Source organism: Lactuca saligna, chromosome 4 (genome assembly GCF_052625555.1).
Source record: "Lactuca saligna cultivar CGN05327 chromosome 4, ASM5262555v1, whole genome shotgun sequence".
Taxonomy (NCBI): Eukaryota; Viridiplantae; Streptophyta; class Magnoliopsida; order Asterales; family Asteraceae; genus Lactuca; species Lactuca saligna.
The window spans coordinates 26086812-26110000 of NC_136420.1; the positions used below are offsets into that span (position 1 = coordinate 26086812).

At 31.1% G+C, this 23189-nt stretch overlaps 2 protein-coding genes across 2 annotated transcripts in view; both read right to left on the reverse strand.

Moving 5' to 3' along the window:
- Window positions 1-1654: 1654 nt before the first annotated feature.
- Window positions 1655-23189, reverse strand: part of LOC145039398 (uncharacterized) — a 28275-nt gene continuing 6740 nt past the window's right edge. Inside the window, exons 3-5 of the mRNA XM_078987462.1 lie at window positions 16262-16658; window positions 2448-3064; window positions 1655-2304 (exon numbers count right to left, since the gene is read on the reverse strand). Of these exons, the coding sequence (XP_078843588.1) occupies window positions 1844-2304; window positions 2448-3064; window positions 16262-16658 (1475 nt within the window). The 3' untranslated portion in view covers window positions 1655-1843. The remainder of the gene's footprint in view (window positions 2305-2447; window positions 3065-16261; window positions 16659-23189) is intronic.
- LOC145041412 (uncharacterized protein At4g15970-like) overlaps window positions 16566-23189 on the reverse strand; it is a 24795-nt gene continuing 18171 nt past the window's right edge. The window contains exon 5 of the mRNA XM_078989478.1: window positions 16566-16658. The gene's annotated coding sequence lies outside the window, so the exon portion shown is untranslated. The remainder of the gene's footprint in view (window positions 16659-23189) is intronic.

Genomic DNA, 23189 nt, shown 5'->3' on the forward strand with positions numbered 1-23189 from the left:
ATCATTTTGGAAGATGTATGAAAAGCGTTCTAGAATGAAAGTTATATTTGATTGTTGGGTTATATATGTTTATAATCGTTATTAAATTTGATTGTTGGTTTATTTAGAAGTATGTTTTTATGTAAATTATAAAGCAATGTAAGAAATACAATTAAAGGGTATTATTGTCAATTGACATAATTTCTTTCCAATTCCTTCAACAGATCATCAATCCAAACAAAAAAAAAAATACATGGCAATGGATTTTAATTACAGCTCAAAATTTGAGCACAACAAAATTCAATTCAGCAAAATTCAATTCCTTTATAATTCAATTACATCAATCCAAACAGCCTCTTAGGCTTATGTATACTCACATATGTCACATACTTGGGTTTGAATGAATTACTTGAATTCAATAACATTCTTACATTCGGGTGGATAGACCATGTCCCAAGTTGTGTTTCTTTCAGTTGCCTCCATATCGTGCAATTCTTTATTCATTGCAGCAACATCATACGCAATAAACAGAAAATGAAAAGGTAAATGTATGATAAATATCCGCTAATGGTTTGTACTTCTATGAAGGAGTTTCAATAGATGAACATGGTGAATAGCTTTTATGGTGAAGATGAAGTTGAATTATTATTTAATGAATCTATATCGATGTGGCATGGAACCGTAAAAATTTGGACTCACATGTTTTTGTTTAAGTGGCACAAAATCAATAATATCACTTGAGAAAGGAATAAAATTTACCCATCTGTTTCTTTCCAAGATCATCTGGCATCGTCATTAATCACCACACCTATACTAATTAATAATCATTTTGATAATAGAACCTATAAACTTTTGGTTTTCATACTACAACAAATAGAAATACATTTTTTTATAATTTTCCATTATCTTTATTACATGTAGGTTTTACTAAAGCTTATATGCGGGATCAAACCACTTCAAGCTTCATATTGTGTCTTATTCATAATGGATTTCATAAGAGAAAGGACAAAAAGACTAATCATGTCCTCTACCTCTACAAAAAGCACCTTCCTCATATCCTCTACCACCAAAACTTTAACCCCCTTTATCTGGAAAACTTTTTGCTTGTTATGTTCTTGTGAGCTATTCCACCTTTCCTCATGAGATTGTAAGCGACTCATTAATTCATCAAATATATAATTAGACTTGCCATGGGCTTCCTCAGGATGAAATGTAGATGTAAGATTTCACTAAATTTTTAAAACAACCATTATTCGGTTATTTCCTCCTAATATCACTTCCTTTTGGTTACAATTGTACTCATCTGAGATAGATAATCTTTTAAAACATCGATACCTAACACCTGATACTAGAAGCCCTTTGGTTTCAAAATATACTTATTCTTAGCACCCAACATCCCCTTTCCTTTAATCATTTTCCCTTGCACCCAGCACCCCCTTTTTAAACATCGAGTTCTTAATAATACTAGTAGTGAATTTGCATCTAACAAGTGAAACAGGTGAACTATAAAAAAGGAACCAAAAAAAAAACTGACTAGGTGCTTAATTAACACTACTTACTAGTTACTAGCGTTTATTAAAATTAAAAAAGTAAAATTAAGATATCTGTGAAGCAAGTGAGCAGTAATCAATCAACAAAAGTATCAACACACCCACTCAAATATCAACACGCCCTCTCCTAATAAGTTCAAGTACCATTCCAAAAACCAATATAAACATCTTGAGCATTTCATTCATATATATAAAAAGTTGTGAAGCAACTAAACTAGAAACCGAAAAACACCATACGCACTTGCTTTATTCTTCTTGCATACTACCCATGAAATCCAACAGTACTGAAGGTTAACATGAACCCAGTGGATCATTCAAAACCCAAACCCATGTTGGTTCCAGTACTGATCTTCATCTGCTGGGGCTACTGCTCCTAATGTTCCGGAGTTCCAAACTTCTCTTTCAGCTCCATAGTTGATGTATCCACTACCATCGACATAACCACTGTAATTCCCTTGGTTGTAGCTACTACCAAAATCCTCGTTGATAGTAGAGGATTCAACGCCTCTGCCAGTTACCGGATTATGGAATGAGTTCATGAGATCATGAAATCCACTGTTTTCTGCAATGCCGAAGTGCTGGCTGTCAAAGAGAGAATTTTGCTCTTGTGGGATGATAAATCCACCATAACTAGAGGAAGACATTGCATACGGTTGCACCATGTTAGAAGGGTTGCTGTTTCCAGAAGTTGAGCCATACATATCCATGTTTGCAACAAGATTAGGTGTACCAATAGGAAGCATGCTAAACCCTTGAAATTCACTGGAGGAAGAGCCTGCAAAGCCTTGTACAATATTAGAAGTGATGCTAGTTCTAGAATTCTACCAAGTATACTCAAAAGTTGAGTGTTCCAAAAGTAGCGTTAGCTAGTCGCATATGATGTCATATTAAGAAAAATTGAGTTATTAAGTATCATACCTGGACCTGAATATAAGTTCGATCCTTCCACACTTCCATAATGGCTAACATCTCCCATAAAGCTGGTATTCTCAGGGTTCACATCGCTATATTCGATATTCATTAGATTTGTGTAATACCCCATCCCAGTTTTTTCCTGAAATTCATGTTGGTTTTGTGGAGTTGATGAAAGAGAAGAGATATTATAAGGAATCCCTGCCATGTTTAATCCCCATGATGGGTCATTCGTAAGGCTCTCATGCTCAGTTATTATAGGAGACAACCGAGACTGGCTGGTCTGGTTCTGGCTGGAGGAAATCTGAGGACCTAGATGTGGTGTAGTGAATCCTATGTGACTGTTGAACGTTTGTAGATGTGACATAGATGAGTCTATTAGGTTGTTGATGTTGTTGTTGCTTCCCATGGCAGAAATTGGTAAATATGCCGTAGTTGACCCAATAAGGCTATTGTTGTTGATATTGGTAGTGTTTCCTATCGAGTTGTCTCCCATGTAGGATGATGGTAGATATGATGTAGTTGAGCTGATAGAATTGGTGGTGTTGTTATTTCCCACAATTGATGCATCCTGAAGCACTTGTGCTTCACAATAATCCTGGTGATGATCGAATCTGTGAGAACTACAAAATATAATTTAATTAGATATTGACAAACAAGAAATTATATTGTAAATTCAAATATATGGATGTAGAAAAATATTGCAACACCAAAGGAATGGCGACACCTAACAAAACATGAACTCGCATATCCTTATTGGGTCTCAAGCATGGAAGTGCGATATATATAATAAAGAATTTTCTTTTATATCAATGGCATAAGACACTTGTAAACTTCTAAACTAAATCAATACAGGAAACCTTTATAAATTAATAGCTAGGCATAAGACCCATGATTTATATATATATATATATATATATATATATATATATATATATATATATATATATATATATATATATATATATATATATATATATATATATATATATATATATATATATATATATATTGTAAATTCAAATATATGGATGTAGAAAAAATCAATTTTAATAATTCATTATTTTGCTTTTTTCTTATAAATCTAAAGTTCTAAAATATTTTGATATATATATATATATATATATATATATATATATATATATATATATATATATATATATATATATATATATATATATATATATATATATATAAGAACTTTAGATTTATAAGAAAAAAGCAAAATAATGAATTATTAAAATTGATTTTTTTTTTTAAATTTAAATAAATAAACAAAATAAACTATTGGGTTTTAATTTGAGAATTTTGAAATAAGAAGGTAACTCTATTAATAAAATTGATATTCATTTATTACTACATTTATTGTAACTATTTTATTATTACATTATGTGAAATTTATTGGAAAACCCATAAAATGACATGTGGAAAAAATATTAATTCAAAATAACCACAAAATGACATTTGACAAATTAAATGAGAGTATGACATGTTGCAAAAAAAAAAAAAAAAAAAAATCATTTATTAGAGTAGATGTTGAGACTGGGATATTTTATTAATTTAGCAATATATTATTATATTGATAAATTAATAAATTATTAATTTAAAGAGTTGACTTATATTCGTGAGCAACTCTCAAATTAATGCATCGACCTTCAAATTTTTTATGTCCGTTCACTTTACATGTTTGAATAAAACAGAAACAAGGATCTTCAAGATTCTCATGTACATTCACACATTAATGAACTTGTCAAGTTCAATATACATATGTCTAGATTGAGCACTATAAAATGTCTAATGATAAATTTTAAAATCACATCAACTATGGCTTCTAAACTAAAAAGTGTTAAAAAATCAACGATACCAGTTAACAACGAAAACTATTATGCAAGTATCAGAAAGATCACCAAGGATGCACTCAACAAGATTTGGTGAAGTGGGAAACTTTCAATTTGAAAGTTAGTCAAGGAACAATATCAAACTCAATATAGATTTGAAGTTAACAAAAAAACAATTGACTATAGATTCATTTTTAGTAGACAATTCTAGAATTTTGGAATATTTTAGTAATTATTAATTTTTAGTTTTGTTAGGACCAAAATATTTACACTGAGATTTCAAAAAAAATATATTATTTTATTTATTTTATCGATTGGGATCCAATTTTTATGGGTCCCAAGTTGGAACCAGGCAAGTTATTAATTTATAGAGTATTAAATTATAGAAGTTCTACTGGACATGACTAACAATGTTTATGGGCCATAAATAAATTAAAGTGCTCACATATTATTTAATAACATCAACATTAAATATTTCTACATGTCTAACAAATAGCAATCTCTCTTTAAACTCTCTTCAAATGGAAAAAAGAAGAAATTTAAAAGGAAAACCATAAAAGTTATATAAGGCTGTAAATGAATTGTTTTAATTAGTTGCAAACATAACATGAAAAGATAGACAAGAAATCAACTAGAAGAGAGTTACTGAACTAGATTACATCAACCTTCTACTTCGTTAATGACATTTAATTAGTGAGTGGTAAATGTATTTATTATCCTTTTTATATATTTGTATAGTATGTATCTGTATATATTGATTGCAATATACGTAACCCTAATTAACAGGTTTCCACAATATTTAACAAGGTATGGAACCACACAATTCTAGGTCTACCCTAAAAATAGTTGGTATTTTTTTTCCAGTGTCTTCACTGTCGGTCACTACCCACTGTCATGATTGCATTGTTGATCGCCACCGCTTGTTGTCGTTTTGTTGTTGCCTTCCTTTGCAGTAGAATTGTGGTTCCCGTCGTTCCTTCACCTACCTTCTCATCTAAAGTATTAGGTTATTGGTACATTACTATTCTCCCTACCAAAGTTTTTATTTTTTGTTATTTTATGCCTCTATTATTATTTGTTTCTTCGATTTTCTCCGGATATATATCTTCCTCTGCATCATCGAGCACCCTCACGACTCCAACAACCAACCAATTGGTTTTTGCACTTACTAATGTATGCTCCTAATTTAGTTTCAAGCTATTTGTTGATAGTTCAAAATACAAATTATGGAAGCGTATCTTCTTAAACATGTGTAAGAGTGCCAAACTACATGGTCATCCACTCCTCAAGATGATGATGATGAGGATTGGGAAGCAATTGATTCCCAGATTAAATTCTAGTTCTACTCTACATGTGATGCTAACCTATTGCAGATTATCACGAATGCTTCAACTTTAAAACCAATTTCGCAATACGATGAAGGGTTCTTCCTCCATTACCGATTATTGTCACCAATTAAAGAATTTCGTTGAGGAACTTGAGGATTGTGACTGAAAAATTGATGAAATTGAGCTTGTCATGCAAATACATCACGATCTTACACCTTCTTATCATAGCATTATCGATTCCATCGCCAACACAAAGCCATTCCCCTCATTTCTTGAGGCTATTAACATGCTACTTCTCCATGAACAATCGTGAACAATCCATCGATGGAATCAATGATGCCATACAACCCTCTTCAACTGTGTTATACTCCTCCACTCACACAAACGGAAAATCAAAAAATAAATTTAATAGGGGTAAAAACAATGGGCGATTTGGTTCTAAAGGAGGGTAATACTAATGTCTCATCTACCCCGAATTTGTTTTCAGGTTCATAGGATGTTACACAACAGAATCAAGGTTCTTTTGGGCGCACTCAATACATTTGGACCTGCTACGAATCAGTCACATGGACTCCTTGGTGCTCCTCCTGCTTTCAATCTACTTCTACAACATGTTCAACCGGTTGTACGTCACTCATCAGTAGATTCCACCTACTGCTCTCGGTGACCAAAGCTTCGGTCCCTCCTCTCGCGCCTCAGCAGCTGTTGTCTGACACTGCCTTTGGCACCTTCCAGCTGACTCAACATCCTCATTACCTCAGAAAAAAAAAACATCGTCAATCCTCACTACCAACTGCTTACACAACCTCGCTTGGTCCAAATCAACAACATTATTCACCGCAGCTACATACTTCTTTCAGAGGTCTCGCCTCACAACACCAACCACACCAATTCACGGATCTCGCCTCCATTTTTGAGGCAATGTCTGTCCAACCTCCACAATAAAATAATTACTACATGGACTCGGGAGCAAGGTTACATATGAATATCAACCAAGGTATAATATATTCTCTAAATCCGTGTAAATCTGAATTTATTATGGTTGGTAATGGTGTTGTTCTTCTTGTCAACTACGATTGGTTATCCGAAGGTCATCGGATATCTTCAACCTTGCCGCCACTTATGATATATCTCATATACCTCGCTCTACTGCCCAGGCTATGTGTGACGCTCATTGATGCTCTTAGCGAAGATCGTATTGTTGTGTAGGGTTTCTCTCAGAAGCCTAGTTTTAGATTTTGATGACACTTCCAGTCATGTTGTTAAACCAGCCACCATTTGCATTCAAAACGATTTTCTTGTCTCATGGTATGTCTCTAGGAAATCAATCATGAGATTAAGGGGAATCATCGAGATAAGAAAATCGTTTTGAACTACAATAAGTTGGAAACATTTAGCTCTCCAAACCACCGATTGTGGTTTAATGGGGATGTATAAATTTGTAATTTAGTTATTGGTCGCACACTCTAGAAGATTTCATGATACATCATATATAAATAATGAGGACGGTAAAGTGTGGATAAGGGGAAAGGGTATTGTGTTGGGGATTCCATTACTTGTAGGAGCCCAAAATATAATGAGTATTAGGATCAACAATGATATAACTCTTCCCATAGGTTGGACTTGACTCAAAGAGGCCCAAATTTAAAGTTATATTCAATGGACTAAAAATATGAGCCTTATTTCTTGAAAAATCATCCAGAAGTGCTTTACATAACAGACTTTGTTGGACATACAAGTGCTCAGTCAAAGGGTCAATGTTGGCAAGAGTAATGACAAAGATATCATATAAAAAGTGAACATATTTTCAAAACCTTAATATGCCATTGGGTTTACCTTTGAGGACATAAACGTTGGTTTTAACCAAACATAGGGGCATTGATTTTTTTTTCTAAGAAACTGGAGTTTTAATCCTCATGAAATAGAAAAAAAAAATTGCAGACCCTTACCCTATAGAATATGTCACTATATATTTTGAGTTGTAGGCACTGGGAAATGACAACAGTCCCATTCATCGGAGCATAGAGAAGAAGGGGGATTGGTGAAACTCCCTTGACCAAAATAATGATGAAAGTTTTCTTCCAAGCTTTCTTCGCCGATCTAACCCCTAAATCACTCCTCGTTATTGTCAATCTCGATTGAAAAGTTTGACTACGACATAATGGAATGGAATTGTGGGTTTAGAATTCATAATTATAGAATGAACTTTTAACTTATCCTTTATTTATTTTTTTGACCCTTAGGGCTACATTAACACTATCCAACAGAATAGTTTCGTTAGCCATGATTATATTGGTAGATGAAATTTTCACCCAACCCACCTTTTATCAATCCTAATCAAGGTGTATGGATTATCCATGCTAAATGGTACTCCTTAAATGAGAAAACATACAATTATCTCATTATATTCCATATACATAGCTAAGAAAAAATAATGACTTAATCATTTAATCTTAAGGTTAGTGTAGAAGGTTGCTTCAGATTAGAGTCAAATTGAAGAACCACCCATTGCCCTACCATTTATTCCTAGAAATATCAGGGAATCCTTCTTTTTGAAAGATAAGAGCTTGATTTTTGGAGTGCTTGCAAAATAGGAAACCTTCTCGTGACCTTTTTCTATCGGTAGATCCACACGCTCAACCAAATAAGAAAAGCAGAGGAGTTGTTTGTAGGGAGATTGCATGTGTTTCCTTAAATTTTTAAACCCATTGATTTGATCATTTTGGAAGTTTCCTTAAATTTATGGACGAAAGCATCAATCCTCTTAGCTCAACTTTCCTACATTTAGGAGATTCAGTGGGCTGATTGTTATTTTTGATGGCTTTAATGAGGTTTGGTCTCCCTTAGAGAGATTTGGTTATGCTTTCGGTCATGTTGGAAACTTCATTCACCAATTTTTTGTAATTACATGGTTCAACTGAGACGAGGACGAGGGTCCTAATTTCATATGGGATAACACGTAAGATCCAAAATGAGCAAACTAGACTGAGTCCTTCTTCCTATACTTCAAAGACAAATGGATTTTTTCCAAATTGGTGGCACATCCTCAGTTTTTGTCCAACCACTATCTTATCATTCTTCCGGAGGAAGTTATCGATTTTGTTACTACTCTGTTTCATCTCTATATATATTTGAAAGGAAACGTCACATGTAGCCTTTTGTGAAGAGACTGGTATAAGAGGAAACTAACAACATCACATTCTACGCAACAAAACAAAGTTATTAAATGGATAAATCAAACTGTAATAGAGATTACAATAAGAATTATCAAGGGAATAAATGTTTTTTTGGAAATTTTGGGGTGAAGTTGTATGACATATGTTTTATCTTTTAAATACCAACAAAATCACTTCCCGACCTCAACACATATGAAGCATTATTTACAAAAACACCAAGCTTTGAACATTTAAGAGTTGTTGGTTGTGTTGTTTTTGCTAAACTTATGGTTGGACACTTAAAGAGCTTGATGATTGAAGTAAGAAGATGGTTTACGTAAGAGTTGAAGATAAAGTGTAATGTAACTATTTGTTTGTTCAACAAAACCTAACATAATGGACTATTCATGACATTTTGTTTGATGAAAAAACCATTGGAATTGTTATAGAAAATATTTGGAACAAAGGTGCATTATTAAAACCCTTATCAAAATCGAACAAGAAGTCGAAATACACCTATAAGCACCTAAAAACAACCCAAAATTAGATCGGACCAACGTCAATGCCCCATAAGCGAATCTGTCAAATCCTGAAAGCCGTGTAATTATTTTATTCATACTAAAGCAATGTAAAATGCCTGCTTTTAACATGATTTATTCAAATCGACCCACACATAAAACGCGTCAAACAAGACTAGACCAAAGTGGTATGTTTCGTAGCCAATATTGATGTTGATGCCGAAAGTATGACATTGAACCCTAATATATATTTTTTATTGTAGTAGATCAAACTTTGAATCTTATAAAAGAAGAATAAATTCAAGGAACTTGACATTGTAATTTAGAAATTCAAAAGGAACGAGACTAGACCAAAGTGGTATGTTTCGTAGCCAATATTGATGTTGATGCCGAAAGTATGACACTTGAACCCTAATAAATATTTTTGATTGTAGTAGATCAAACTTTGAATCTTAGAAAAGGTGAATACATTCAAAAGTAACTTGACATGGTAATTTACCTATTTCCCATCTAGTGACAAAGCAATTAAATTGAAAAGGGTCTATTAAGTGAAGAAAGATAGCTTGGGAAGTATGGTGAAACATAAATATCAACTCGTTATACAAGGGTTAATATAAAGACAAGACTTATGACGTTTTTTTGCACTAGTATCAACTAGACAGTGTGAAGCTCATACTTAGAGGCTCAACATTGGTTTTTTTTTTTTTGAAACGGAAAACTAACTAATATAAATAACCACCTACGTCTCCACCGAGACTTGAACCCCTGACCTCTCATATGAAATGATCACTCTATACCGCTAGACCATTGATCCTTTGGTTAGGTGTCTATAATTTTGATGCCATGTTAGATTTCATGAATTTAGATCACGAGGTGGATGGTTATGTCACCCAACCACAAAGATACATTGATAAAGAATAAAGTAAGCGATAAACCTCTTTAAGGCTCCCTGTGGTCTATAACAAGATAAAGTGTTGAAAGGGATTGATTTTTAAACAATCCATAATACCCAACAGTTTACACAATGAACTTGAAAGGAAAATCTTGTGGTTAGATTTGAAGCTAAATACTTAACTATTGTTGGTTAAACATTGAATATATTCTCGAATTCAAGGAACAATGATGAAAGAATTCAAAATGAATGACTTTGAAATACTTGTTAGTGACTTACAATCAAAGTGTTGTGGTTGAAGTGGGAAATAACTTTATGATAAATGAATTACATAAAGAAGATAGTAGAATAATTTGAATTGAAATATCGCCACCCATAAACACCATTTACATTTAAAAAAAAAAGGGTTAATGGTTACACGGTATGAATGTGGTGAAAATATCGATCCCACTGAATATAGGCAATGGGTGTGGTATTTGAGTGAATTGATTCACATTTGCCTAATTTATTTTTTTGAATGGAACTACAAGTTTTTGTATGAAGGAAACAAAATTTTTGAATTTCCAAGTTATAAAATGCATCTTACAATACATAAAATGATAGCGTTTATTGTGATATTGTTGGTAGAAAGAGTACGACCATGATGGTTCTTTTAATCTTGGAAGAAATGGAAATATCAAAAGCAAAAGAAGGGTGATTTATCACATGTAAATGCTAGTCCATGGATGAAAATATGGAAAATTTCAAGCAATGTCTTGGGAATCACATATCCAGAGAATGTATCCTGCCTATGACAAAAAAATCAAACCAAAACGAGATATAAAAGAGAAAAACAAAACAAAACAAACAAAAAAGAAAGACAAAAAAATCAAACCAAAACGAGTTTATCAGACAAAAATAAACAAAATACTTAAGTCAATTCAAGAGGGGCTTGATTAATGTCAAACCAGATGATACATATAACAACACACTCAAATTTTAAAGAGGCGATAACATCGAGAACCTTTCACAGGGCTATGTAAATGGACTTGGATGCAGTTGAAAGGAACAATATATAACTACTTACAAAAATTCTATGAGACATAGAGAAACTGATTTGAAATGGATCTATAAAGTAAATAAAGACACCCCATAAAAGGCGATGAAGTACAAAGCTCGACCAATCACTAAGCTCGACCAATCACTGATGGGTTTATTCAGTGACGAAGAGTGGATTTTCATGAAATTTTACACTAATAAATAGACTTGATACTTGATATTGTGAGATTCATCCTTAATTTAGTGGCTCAAAATAGGTGGGTATCTACCATCTCAAAGTGTTGCAGATAAGTTGGGGAATAGCTTTACAACGAACGTTTTATGGGAAAAAAAATCTTGGAATGATTCGAGTGCAAGATTGCAGCCAGCAAAATCTCATATATAATCAAAGTTGAGAGTTGAAAAGGACGAAGTGGTTGGCTGTTTGAGCTACTTGACTCACACTCACATGAACTTATCATTTTGTTGGATTTTAAGTTGTTTTAATCTGGAACTTCCAATTGCATGCTTACTTAGAGGAGAAAGAAAATTGAAGACTTTGACGAGTTTACATATTGTATATCTTGGAGGTGACACTATCAGGGAAAAAGAGTACGAGCATGCTGAGTTTTTGGAATATGATCACTTGGTAATCACAAAATACGAAGATTGTTAGATTACCTACTTATGAAGCCTAGTTAATTACAACACAGGTAGCAAGGTGTCAAGCCACTCGGTTTGTAAATCTAGTGAAGGAACTAATAGGACATCGTATTTCACTTATCACCTTTTATGTTGGCAATAGGCCGACAAAAAGCCAAAACTTTCCTTTATGAATAATCTCATGTTTCATGGTGGCACATTTTATATCCGTTTTCAATTTATAATGGATTTTGTAGAAAGCGACAAATCGTAGTGGAACACGTCAATTTGATGTATCAAAGAGCATATATATACTTATCATGACTTTGGTGCAAGTGAAGCATGATGAAACATGAACATGCCTAGAGTAATGGAGACCAAACGTGATTCGGTTAAGAGAGAGAACATGAAGCTTAAACAATACTCGATTGAGTCAATGAGCTCCAGATCCAACCATTCTGGCAGATGTTAAGAAAAATAACATTAGATAGGCCATTACGAAGAATCTCATATTTCATGGATTATGTTGGAACCAACAAATCATAGTGGGAACCAACAAATCATAATCGGACACGTCAATTTGACATATCAAAGAGCATATACATTTATCACGATTTTGGTGCATGTAAAGCGTGATGAAACGTGAACATGCCTAGAGTACGGACACCAATCTTTATCTGGTGAAGCAGGAGATTGTAAAGCTTAAATAAGACTTGGTTGAGTCCACGAGCTCCGGATCCGACCATTCTTGCTGATGTTGTCACAAGAAAAATAACATTAGCTAGGCCGTTATGAAAAATCTCATGTTTCATGATGGAACATATTTATATCCGTTTTCAATTTATAATGGATTCTGCTACAACCAACAAATCATAGCGGTACACGCCAATCTGATGTGTGTGTCTGTCTATATATATATATATATATATATATATATATATATATATATATATATATATATATATATATATATATATATATATATATATATCACGAGTTTGGCGCAAGTAAATCATGATGAAACACGAACATGCCTAGAGTAACTAACACCAATCTTGATCCGGTTAAGAAGGAGAATGTTAAGCTTAAATAGGACATTGATTCCACGAGATCCGGATCCGACCCTTGATGCAAATATTGTCGTTAAAATAAATAACATTAGCCAGACCATTATGAAGAATCTCATGTTTTATGGTGGAACATATTTATATTTGTTTTCGATATATAATGAATTTTGTTGGAACCATCAAATCATAGTGTGACACGTCAATTTGATGTATCAAAGAGCATATATATATATATATATATATATATATATATATATATATATATATATATATATATATATATATATATATATATATATATATATATATCAAGACTTTGGTGCAAGTAAAGCATGATGAAATGTGGACATGCCTAGCGTAACGGACACCGATCTTGATCTGGTTATGAGGGAGAATGTGAAGCTAAAACAGGACATCGATTCCACGAGCTCCGGATCCGACTCTTCATGCAAATATCGCCGTTAAAAAAAATAACATTAGCTAGGCCGTTATGAAGAATCTCATGTTTCATGGTGGAACATATTTATATCTGTTTATGGATTTTGTTGAAACCAACAAATCATAGTGGAACATGTCAATCTGATGTGTGTGTGTATATATCACGAGTTTGGTGCACGTAAATCATGATGAAACATCAACATGCCTAGAGTAACAGGCACCGATCTTGATCTGGTTAAGAAGGAGAATGTGAAGCTTAAATAGGACCCTTCATGTAAATATCGCTGTTAAAAAAAATAACATTAGCTAGGCCGTTATGAAGAATCTCATGTTTTATGGTGGAACATATTTATATATGTTTTCAATTTATAATGGATTATGTTGGAACCATCAAATCATAGTGTGACAAGTCAATTTGATGTATCAAGGAGCATATACATTTATCAAGACTTTGGTGCAAGTAAAGCATGATGAAATGTGAACATGCCTAGCGTAACGGACACCGATCTTGATCCGGTTAAGAGGGAGAATGTGAAGCTTAAATAGGACTCGGTTGAGTCCACGAGCTCCAGATCCGACCATCATTCTTGTAGATGTCGTCGTTAAGAAAAATAACATTAGATAGGCCGTTATGAACAATCTCATGTTTCATGGTGGAACATATTTATATGTGTTTTCAATTTATAATGGAATCAGTTGGAACCGACAAATCTTAGTGGGACACGTCAATATGACGTATCAAAGAGAACATAATCTTATCACGGCTTTGGGGCAAGTGAAGCATGATGAAACGTGAACATGCCTAGAGTAACGGACACCGATCTTGATCCGGTTAAGAGGGAGAATGTGAAACCTAAACACTACTCGGTTGAGCCAACGAGCTCTAGACGCGACCATTTCTTGCAGATGTTTCTGTTAAGAAAATTTACATTAGCTGGCCGTTGGTTTCTTGTCCCCACCCACCCACCCCCCCCCCCCCCCCCCATCAAGACTTTGGTGCAAGTAAAGCATGATGAAATGTGGACATGCCTAGCGTAACGGACACCGATCTTGATCTGGTTATGAGGGAGAATGTGAAGCTAAAACAGGACATCGATTCCATGAGCTCCGGATCCGACTCTTCATGCAAATATCGCCGTTAAAAAAAATAACATTAGCTAGGCCGTTATGAGAATCTCATGTTTCATGGTGGAACATATTTATATCTGTTTATGGATTTTGTTGAAACCAACAAATCATAGTGGAACATGTCAATCTGATGTGTGTGTGTATATATCACGAGTTTGGTGCACGTAAATCATGATGAAACATCAACATGCCTAGAGTAACGGACACCGATCTTGATCTGGTTAAGAAGGAGAATGTGAAGCTTAAATAGGACCCTTCATGCAAATATCGCCGTTAAAAAAAATAACATTAGCTAGGCCGTTATGAAGAATCTCATGTTTTATGGTGGAACATATTTATATATGTTTTCAATTTATAATGGATTATGTTGGAACCATCAAATCATAGTGTGACATGTCAATTTGATGTATCAAGGAGCATATACATTTATCAAGACTTTGGTGCAAGTAAAGCATGATGAAATGTGAACATGCCTAGCGTAACGGACACCGATCTTGATCCGGTTAAGAGGGAGAATGTGAAGCTTAAATAGGACTCGGTTGAGTCCACGAGCTCCAGATCCGACCATCATTCTTGTAGATGTCGTCGTTAAGAAAAATAACATTAGATAGGCCGTTATGAACAATCTCATGTTTCATGGTGGAACATATTTATATGCGTTTTCAATTTATAATGGAATCAGTTGGAACCGACAAATCTTAGTGGGACACGTCAATATGACGTATCAAAGAGAACATAATCTTATCACGGCTTTGGGGCAAGTGAAGCATGATGAAACGTGAACATGCCTAGAGTAACGGACACCGATCTTGATCCGGTTAAGAGGGAGAATGTGAAACCTAAACATTACTCGGTTGAGCCAACGAGCTCTAGACGCGACCATTTCTTGCAGATGTTTCTGTTAAGAAAATTTACATTAGCTGGCCGTTGGTTTCTTGTCCCCACCCACCCCCACCCCCACCCCCACCCCCCCCCCCCCCCCCGGCGTGTGCTGAGGTCATACGGACACTCCCTTCTTCGTTTTTGGAGTCTGACTAGTCATCACTTTTGTACGATTGTATATAACACACCTTTTCCTCTCGTGTATTGTAGCTGTTTTTCCATTTTTAATTGGAGTGAATATTTTTCCTTCCTTCTCTTTCACGTTGACTTCCACAGCTCCAAATTCCTCACCAATTACAGCACTGAATCAGCTCCCTCACACATAAGATCCTCTTTGTTTTTCTACATTTCCTACATATTTCTCTTAAGAAAGAAATAAATTGGTTTCATTTATTCTTAATGGTGTCCAACTACACTGCAAACCTTAATCTACCCACTCACTGTCTATTTCTAGTCTTTGTCTAAGGGATAATAGAGATTTTGGGATCTTAGTAGACAACAGGAGCACGCTTCCGTTTACATAGCTGGTTTTAAATCAGAGAATGATTCAAGGAAATTTATGATTTCATAAGTACAGTTATGAAATCCTCGTTCTCATACAACTCGGTTTTTTTCCTGACCCGACAGCCCATTTAGGAATAAAAACGAGAGCAATAAAAGTATCTCAATTAATGTAATTAAAAAGTTTAATAAACTAGTAATTAATGAGTTCCTTTCTAGACATGCCATTTCGACAAGTTTAGACAAATTTTTATCTTTAAAAATGGACACAAAATAATCAAAAGAACGGAATTTTTAAAGAAATAAAACATTTTAGAAAAGCTTCCATTCTTAGAAAAACTAGTGCCCTTTTACTTATTTATAGATCACAAAATCTATACTTTATAAAGCAAATGGAAGTTGATTAAGCCATACCTCGAGAATCGGGCGCCGCATTGACAAATGTACCTTTTTGAGCTGCAATTTTTCACATGTGCTCTCAAATCGGACTCAACTGCGTAAGTCTTGGAGCAGTTATCGCACTTGTGTTTTTTGTCGTGACTGTGTTTCCTTAAATAATGTTTCTTGAGACCACCGAAATCTCCCAAAGCATGAGAAGGGTGGTGGTTGATGCAGGTGACCTCAGGGCATATATACACCTTTTTAGGCATTGCATCCTTTGCAGCCTTTGTTTTGAGATGAAATGGAAGATTGTGGACTCGCTTGTGAAGTGTCAAGTTCTGCTCTCTTTGGAACCCTTTGTGGCAGTAATTACAAACATACCTATGTGCGTCAAGTAGAGTGGCGGCAGATACTTCTACTACTTCAATATCTATCATGAAAGAACCAAAATGCCAAATAAGAATTTAAGAGTCATAAATATGTGTACATTAATAAAATAACGAAATTGATTGAAAACGCCCATGTTAATCTCTCAATTCAATTGCAAGAATTCGATGAAAAAAAAAATACAAAACAAAATTCGTGAATTGAATTTTATTTTTCTTTCCTCCTTTATAGCAATTTTAAAGTACAAAAATGCGAAGATTATTTGGTAAAATAGAACAAAAGTTGAAGAACTTGCATGAGGAGCCTGGGTCATTTCTTTGCTCCATGGGAGCAATAGGAGGATGATGATGGGATGGAACTAAGGAGATTGGCAGCATGAGGTTCGGCTCTTGATGAGAGTTCATCATGATCTGAGTATTATGAACTCCTTTGTAAGGTGGAAAAGATCCTGAAGCCATCTTTCAATGTTTCTTCCTTTTTATCAGCTAATAAAGTATCCCTTTATGATGTTAATCTTTTGAAAGTCGAGATACACACGAAAGTGAACACTTATCAAGAGAGAGAGAAAAAATATATGGTTACCGGAAGTATTCATGTAAGGTGTAATTGGTGACATCCACAGCCACTATTGGTGTGATTATAATGTGAACTCTCACATGACCTGTGTCACATTTTCTTCTTTCTTACAACTCAGATTTTACTTAAAATAGACATTCTGCATTACGAAACGATGACTCACGCCCATGAGAACAAAAATCAGAAAAAAAATTTGAACTTCAAGTGTATACCCTCACATACACATACAAATAAGTGTGTCAGTAAGTAATTTGGTATAAATAGAAACCACATGAGTTCACGAAAACCTGAAAACTTTTTTCCCAATTAAAATTTTCAATCAAAAAGAGATATAGACAACTAATTAAATTGTAGTTGTAAATCTGCTATAGTCACATAATGGTTTTTTAAATGCAACTATTACATAATCTAGTCACACAGTTTTATTAGCATGATAGTTTTATCATTTTGACACACAAGTATCTTTAATAGGAAATACAACGCATATTAAATGAAAACATGATTATAAATCATTATAGACACGCAATTTATTTTCATTGTGGATATTTATTGTCTACTTGGCTGCATAAACTTATGTTAACATAACATTTGTTATCCTTTGGACACGCCAAAAATTTTCAAACTGACAATTGATTATAATTTAGACATCGCGGATCAATTAAACCATAGTCATTCATCGTCACACAATCTAACTAACAAAAAAAAGTTAAGAATAGGAGAATATATGTCATCCACTAAAAACAGTTATATATATATATATATATATATATATATATATATATATATATATATATATATATATATATATATATATATATATATATATATATATATATATAGAGAGAGAGAGAGAGAGAGAGAGAGATAATGGTTCAAAGGAATCATTAAAGTACAAATGGTAATTCTATTGAAAATGTAAGAATAATATTTTATCATTAGAGATTTCTATTTTTAGAGGATAAAACTTGAAATCTCAGTACACTTTGTTTATATATAGATGATTGTTTTTAGAGAAAAAATTAATAAATTATATATATATATATATATATATATATATATATATATATATAGTTAAATTCATGTGAGATAGCCTAATTTTGTGAGACTATGAAAAACATTCCTAGCCACTCATTTCCTAGATAAAAAAACATTTTTAAAATGCAAAATAATTAAAAAAATTCGAAAAAAAAAATTCAAATATTATTTTTGCAATTTATATTTTCCAAAAATAAAAGAATTAAAAATATACCAAAATTTTTTAAAAAAATACATTTTTTTACATATTATAATAGAATATTATAATAGTCTACATATCTGGCAAATTTAGTAGAATATTTGAACATTCAAAAATCACATTAGAATATTTACAGTTTAATATTCTATTAGAATATTTTACGTATTTTTAAAAAAAAAACGGTATTTTTTATTTTTTATGGTAATCAAAAATACGAAAATAATAATTAAAAAAAGAATTTTTTGATTTTTCTTTTTATTTTTCATTTTTAAATTATTAGCATTGTCTCAAATGAGCCTATATATATATATATATATATATATATATATATATATATATATATATATAAGCTCAGATTTATTTGATATCATGCTCATTTTGTGAGACCGTGAGACAAAATCTACAAATAATTTTAAAATGCAAAATAAAAGGAAAAATCCAAAAATTCTTCTTTTAATTATTATGTTCAGAACTTTAATTATCTAAAAAAATAAAAAATAATAGAAAAAAATTACCGCTTTTTTTTTTTGAAAAAATACGTGAAATATTTTAATAGAATATTACACTGTAAATATTCTAATGCGATTTTTAGAATGTTAAAACATTATATTAGATTTTACAGATATGTAGCATATTATATTTATTCTACTAGAATATGTAAAAAAATGTATTTTTATTATTTTTTATTTTTTTGGTATTATATATATATATATATATATATATATATATATATATATATATATATATATTGAAAAATATAAATTCCAAAAATATTTAGAAAAAAAAATTCAAAAATTTTCAATTATTTTGCATTTTAAAAATGTTTTTTTTTTTTACTTTATCTAACAAATGAAGGTCTAGAATTGCATCTCATGGTCTCACAAAATTAGGCCGTCTCACATTAAACTAACTATATATATATATATATATATATATATATATATATATATATATATATATATATATATACACTATTGTTTCTATTTTAGACATACAATTAATTAAACTGTAGTTGTTAATTTGCTATAATAATATAATGTTTTTTAAAATATGATTATTGAAGAACCTATAGCTATACGAAGTTCTATTAGCATGTTATTTTATCATTTATGGACACAAGTATCTTTAAATGGTAATATAATTTAGAAATAATTAGATAAATAATGCTATGGTTTACAAAAGATTACAAACTCACTTCATACTTTTTTTTTACAAGCATACACCTTATGATTTTCAAAATTTGCATGAATGATCCTTTTTGCAAACACCATTAGTTTTAATCCATTGGTGTAAGGGTAATTTGGTATTTTATTAAATAGATGGGACTAAGTTTGTGACAATAGGTGAACCATAAAGAGCATTTATGTAATTATTTTCATATTTAAAGTTTAAAAGTTTTTGGCTTTCCCATTTTACTTTTAAAATTTTCATTTCACCATTTCCTTTGAAGTTTGTAAAATGCTATTATCATCCTTTGTTATTATCATCCCTTCATTTTTTAAACTATCTTGTTTATCCTCCGTGTGTGTGTGTGTATATATATATATATATATATATATATATATATATATATATATATATATATATATATATATATATATATATATATATATATATATATATATATATATGTTATAAATCCAAGGTGGTCAATGTTTCGACATGATTTTAAAGCTTCAGTTCGGTAATTCTTTAAATAAATAAAAAAAACTTGTTTAAATTATGCATGTATCATTATAAATTCAAGTTTATCTACGTTTCAATATATTTTTTTTACGTTTTCATGTTTAATTTTACTTATGTTTCCTACGTTTGAGTCATGCCATATATAAGAATTTCCATTTGTTAACTTTAAAAAACGTATTATATTCGACTTTGTCTATGTTTCGACATATATGATTTTACGTTTTTGTGTTTATTTTTATTTACATTTTCTACGTATGATTCACGTCATATATAATAACTTTTGTTTGTTAACCTGAAGAAAACTAGTTTTTTACGTCTTTATTTTTATGTATGTGTCCGTATAAATTCAAGGTGATAAACGTTTCAACGTAAATTTTAAACTTTCATTCGTTTATTTTATTTTATTATTATTATTTTTTTAAACTTACTTGTTTTTGTATACACTTGTCGGTTTAAATTTGAGGTGTTTATGTTTCGTGGTAATTTTTTGTCTATATTTTGATGTAGTTTGTTTGTTATTTATTTATTTATTTTTGTGTTTGAAGGATTTTTTATGTTTTCGACGTCAAGCAATAGACGAATTCGAATTTATACCGACACGTACATATACAAAAAGCAATTAAGTTTTTTTTATAATTAATGAACGAAAGTTCTAAATTTACATCTAATATGTCAAAATGTAACCATCTTCGATTATACCGACACGTACATAAAAATAAACACGTAACCTTTTAGTTTATTTTTAAGTTACAAACAAAAATTATTATATGTGATGCAACTCATACATATGAAATATATATAGATTCAAGCACAAAAAATAAAAATTACATAGAAACATAGACAAATTTCATTTTTTTAACTTACCGAACGAAATTTATTATATATGATTCGAATTTAAACGGATACCTACATAAACAAAAAAAATTTAGATTCAAAAAATAACTAACAGAAGTTCTAAATTTACGTTGAAACATTTACCACCTTGAATTTATACCGACACACACATAAAAATAAATACGTAAAAAATAGTTTTTTAAATTAACAAATGAAAGTTATTATATATGACGCGACTCATATGTAGAAACGTATATAAAATAAACACAAAAACGTAAAAAAAGAGTTAACGAACAAAAATTCTAAATTCATGTCGAAACGTGGACCACCCTGAATTTAGACTAACATGTATATAAAATAAAAATGAAAAAAAATAGTTTTTCTAGGTTAACCAACAAAGTTATTTTGTAAAATCAAACTATACAAAATATGAGAGATAAATATGACAGTTTAAAAAATGAAAGGATGAAAATAACATTTTACAAAGTTCAAAGTGAAAGGTAAAATTGAAGTTTTAAAAAGTAAAGGTGTGGCAAAGCCACAAACTCTTAAAATTAAAATATATAAACAATTAAATAAATCGTCTCTATGGTTTATTTTTGTCATAAACTCAATCTCTGCTACTTAAAAACATCAAATTACGATCACACTAACGGACTAAAACTAACGGTGCTAGCAAAAAGGATCATTCATGCAAGTTTTGGAAACCAGGCCGACCATGTTCATCAAAAAAATTAGCATGGACTGATTTTGTGACCTTTTGTAAACAACAGGGACCATTTATATAATTTTGTCTATAATTTTTATTACCCTATACTACATTAAAACATGACCATAACTTATAATAGACAGGTACTTAATTTTCATCATGGATAATTTTGTGAGTATTTAGCCACATGAATTATGTTAACCATAATCTTTTTTTATCATTAGGACACATCAAAATTGGTCAACCGGAAATTCTTATGTTCGCAATTCTTCATCCATCGATGCAAAAAATGCTCCAGTTTTCCATCCTCATATGAGGCCAGAAAGTTTATTGGCAACAGTTCGACATGAAGTGATTCATCATCCTCAAACATGAGCCGATCATTAGTTAGGGACGGTTTATAGATCAGAAAATACCCACAAATTGACCAAGAAGTGAGTCCGTGTAAATAATTGAGACCTTGCAAACAACAACGCTCCTTCCCCATATGGAGTTCGGAACCCAAAGGCAATCGTTGAGTGAACTATGTCTTCTTTGTGTTATTATTATTATTATTATTATTATAAATGAAGCATTTCTTCTTTCACCACATTCATTTGAAACTACCACGACTTTTCAATATCTTTATAATAATGATTATAAGTTGGTTAATAAGGTTAAATAAATATATAACCTAAAGTGTAATCATATATAAAATACATTTTAATATTAAAAGAATATATTTTCTTCTATTTATAAAGTTATGTTTTTAACTTTTAACACATTATACTTAATTTATTAGGTCTAATATGTTGTTGTATCTAAACCATTATCATTTTAAAGCAACAACTTTTGAACAGTTTCTATAAAATACGTAAATTGTTAATTTAAATATAACATTACCATATCAATTTAAATATAAAATTTAGTTCAACTTAAACAATATAAAGAATATTTTGTAAATAGTTAAAAGTTATAAATTGTAGTGTCTTTTTTAATAATAATTATAAGTTGGTTAATAATGTTAAGTAAGTATCAAACCTAAAGTGTAATCATAAATAAAATAAATTTTAATATTAAAATAATATTTTTACTTCTACTTATAAAGTTATGTCTTTAACTTTTAATGTATTATATTTAATTTATCAGATTTAATATGTTGTTGTATGTAAACCATTATCAGTTTAAAGTTATAACTTTAATATAAATTTCAGTTCCATTTAAAAAGCCAAAAGAACAGTTTTTTAATAGTTAAAAATTATAAATTGTAGTGCTAAATTCAAAAACTAAATTACAATATCAATTTAACTAAAATATTTCTTAAAGATATTTTTATAATCATTAAAAGTTTTTAAATAAGTAGCTTAAAATAATTTACAATAAAATAGTTAAAAATAATTTTATATAAATGATTATATTGTTACCTTTAAAATCAATTTTTTTATGTTTTAAATAATTACAACGATAGAAATTTAAACGTTAAGCAAATAAATTAAAAAAATATATAATTAACAATAACAACAACTATAAATAACATTAAATCATATATTATATTT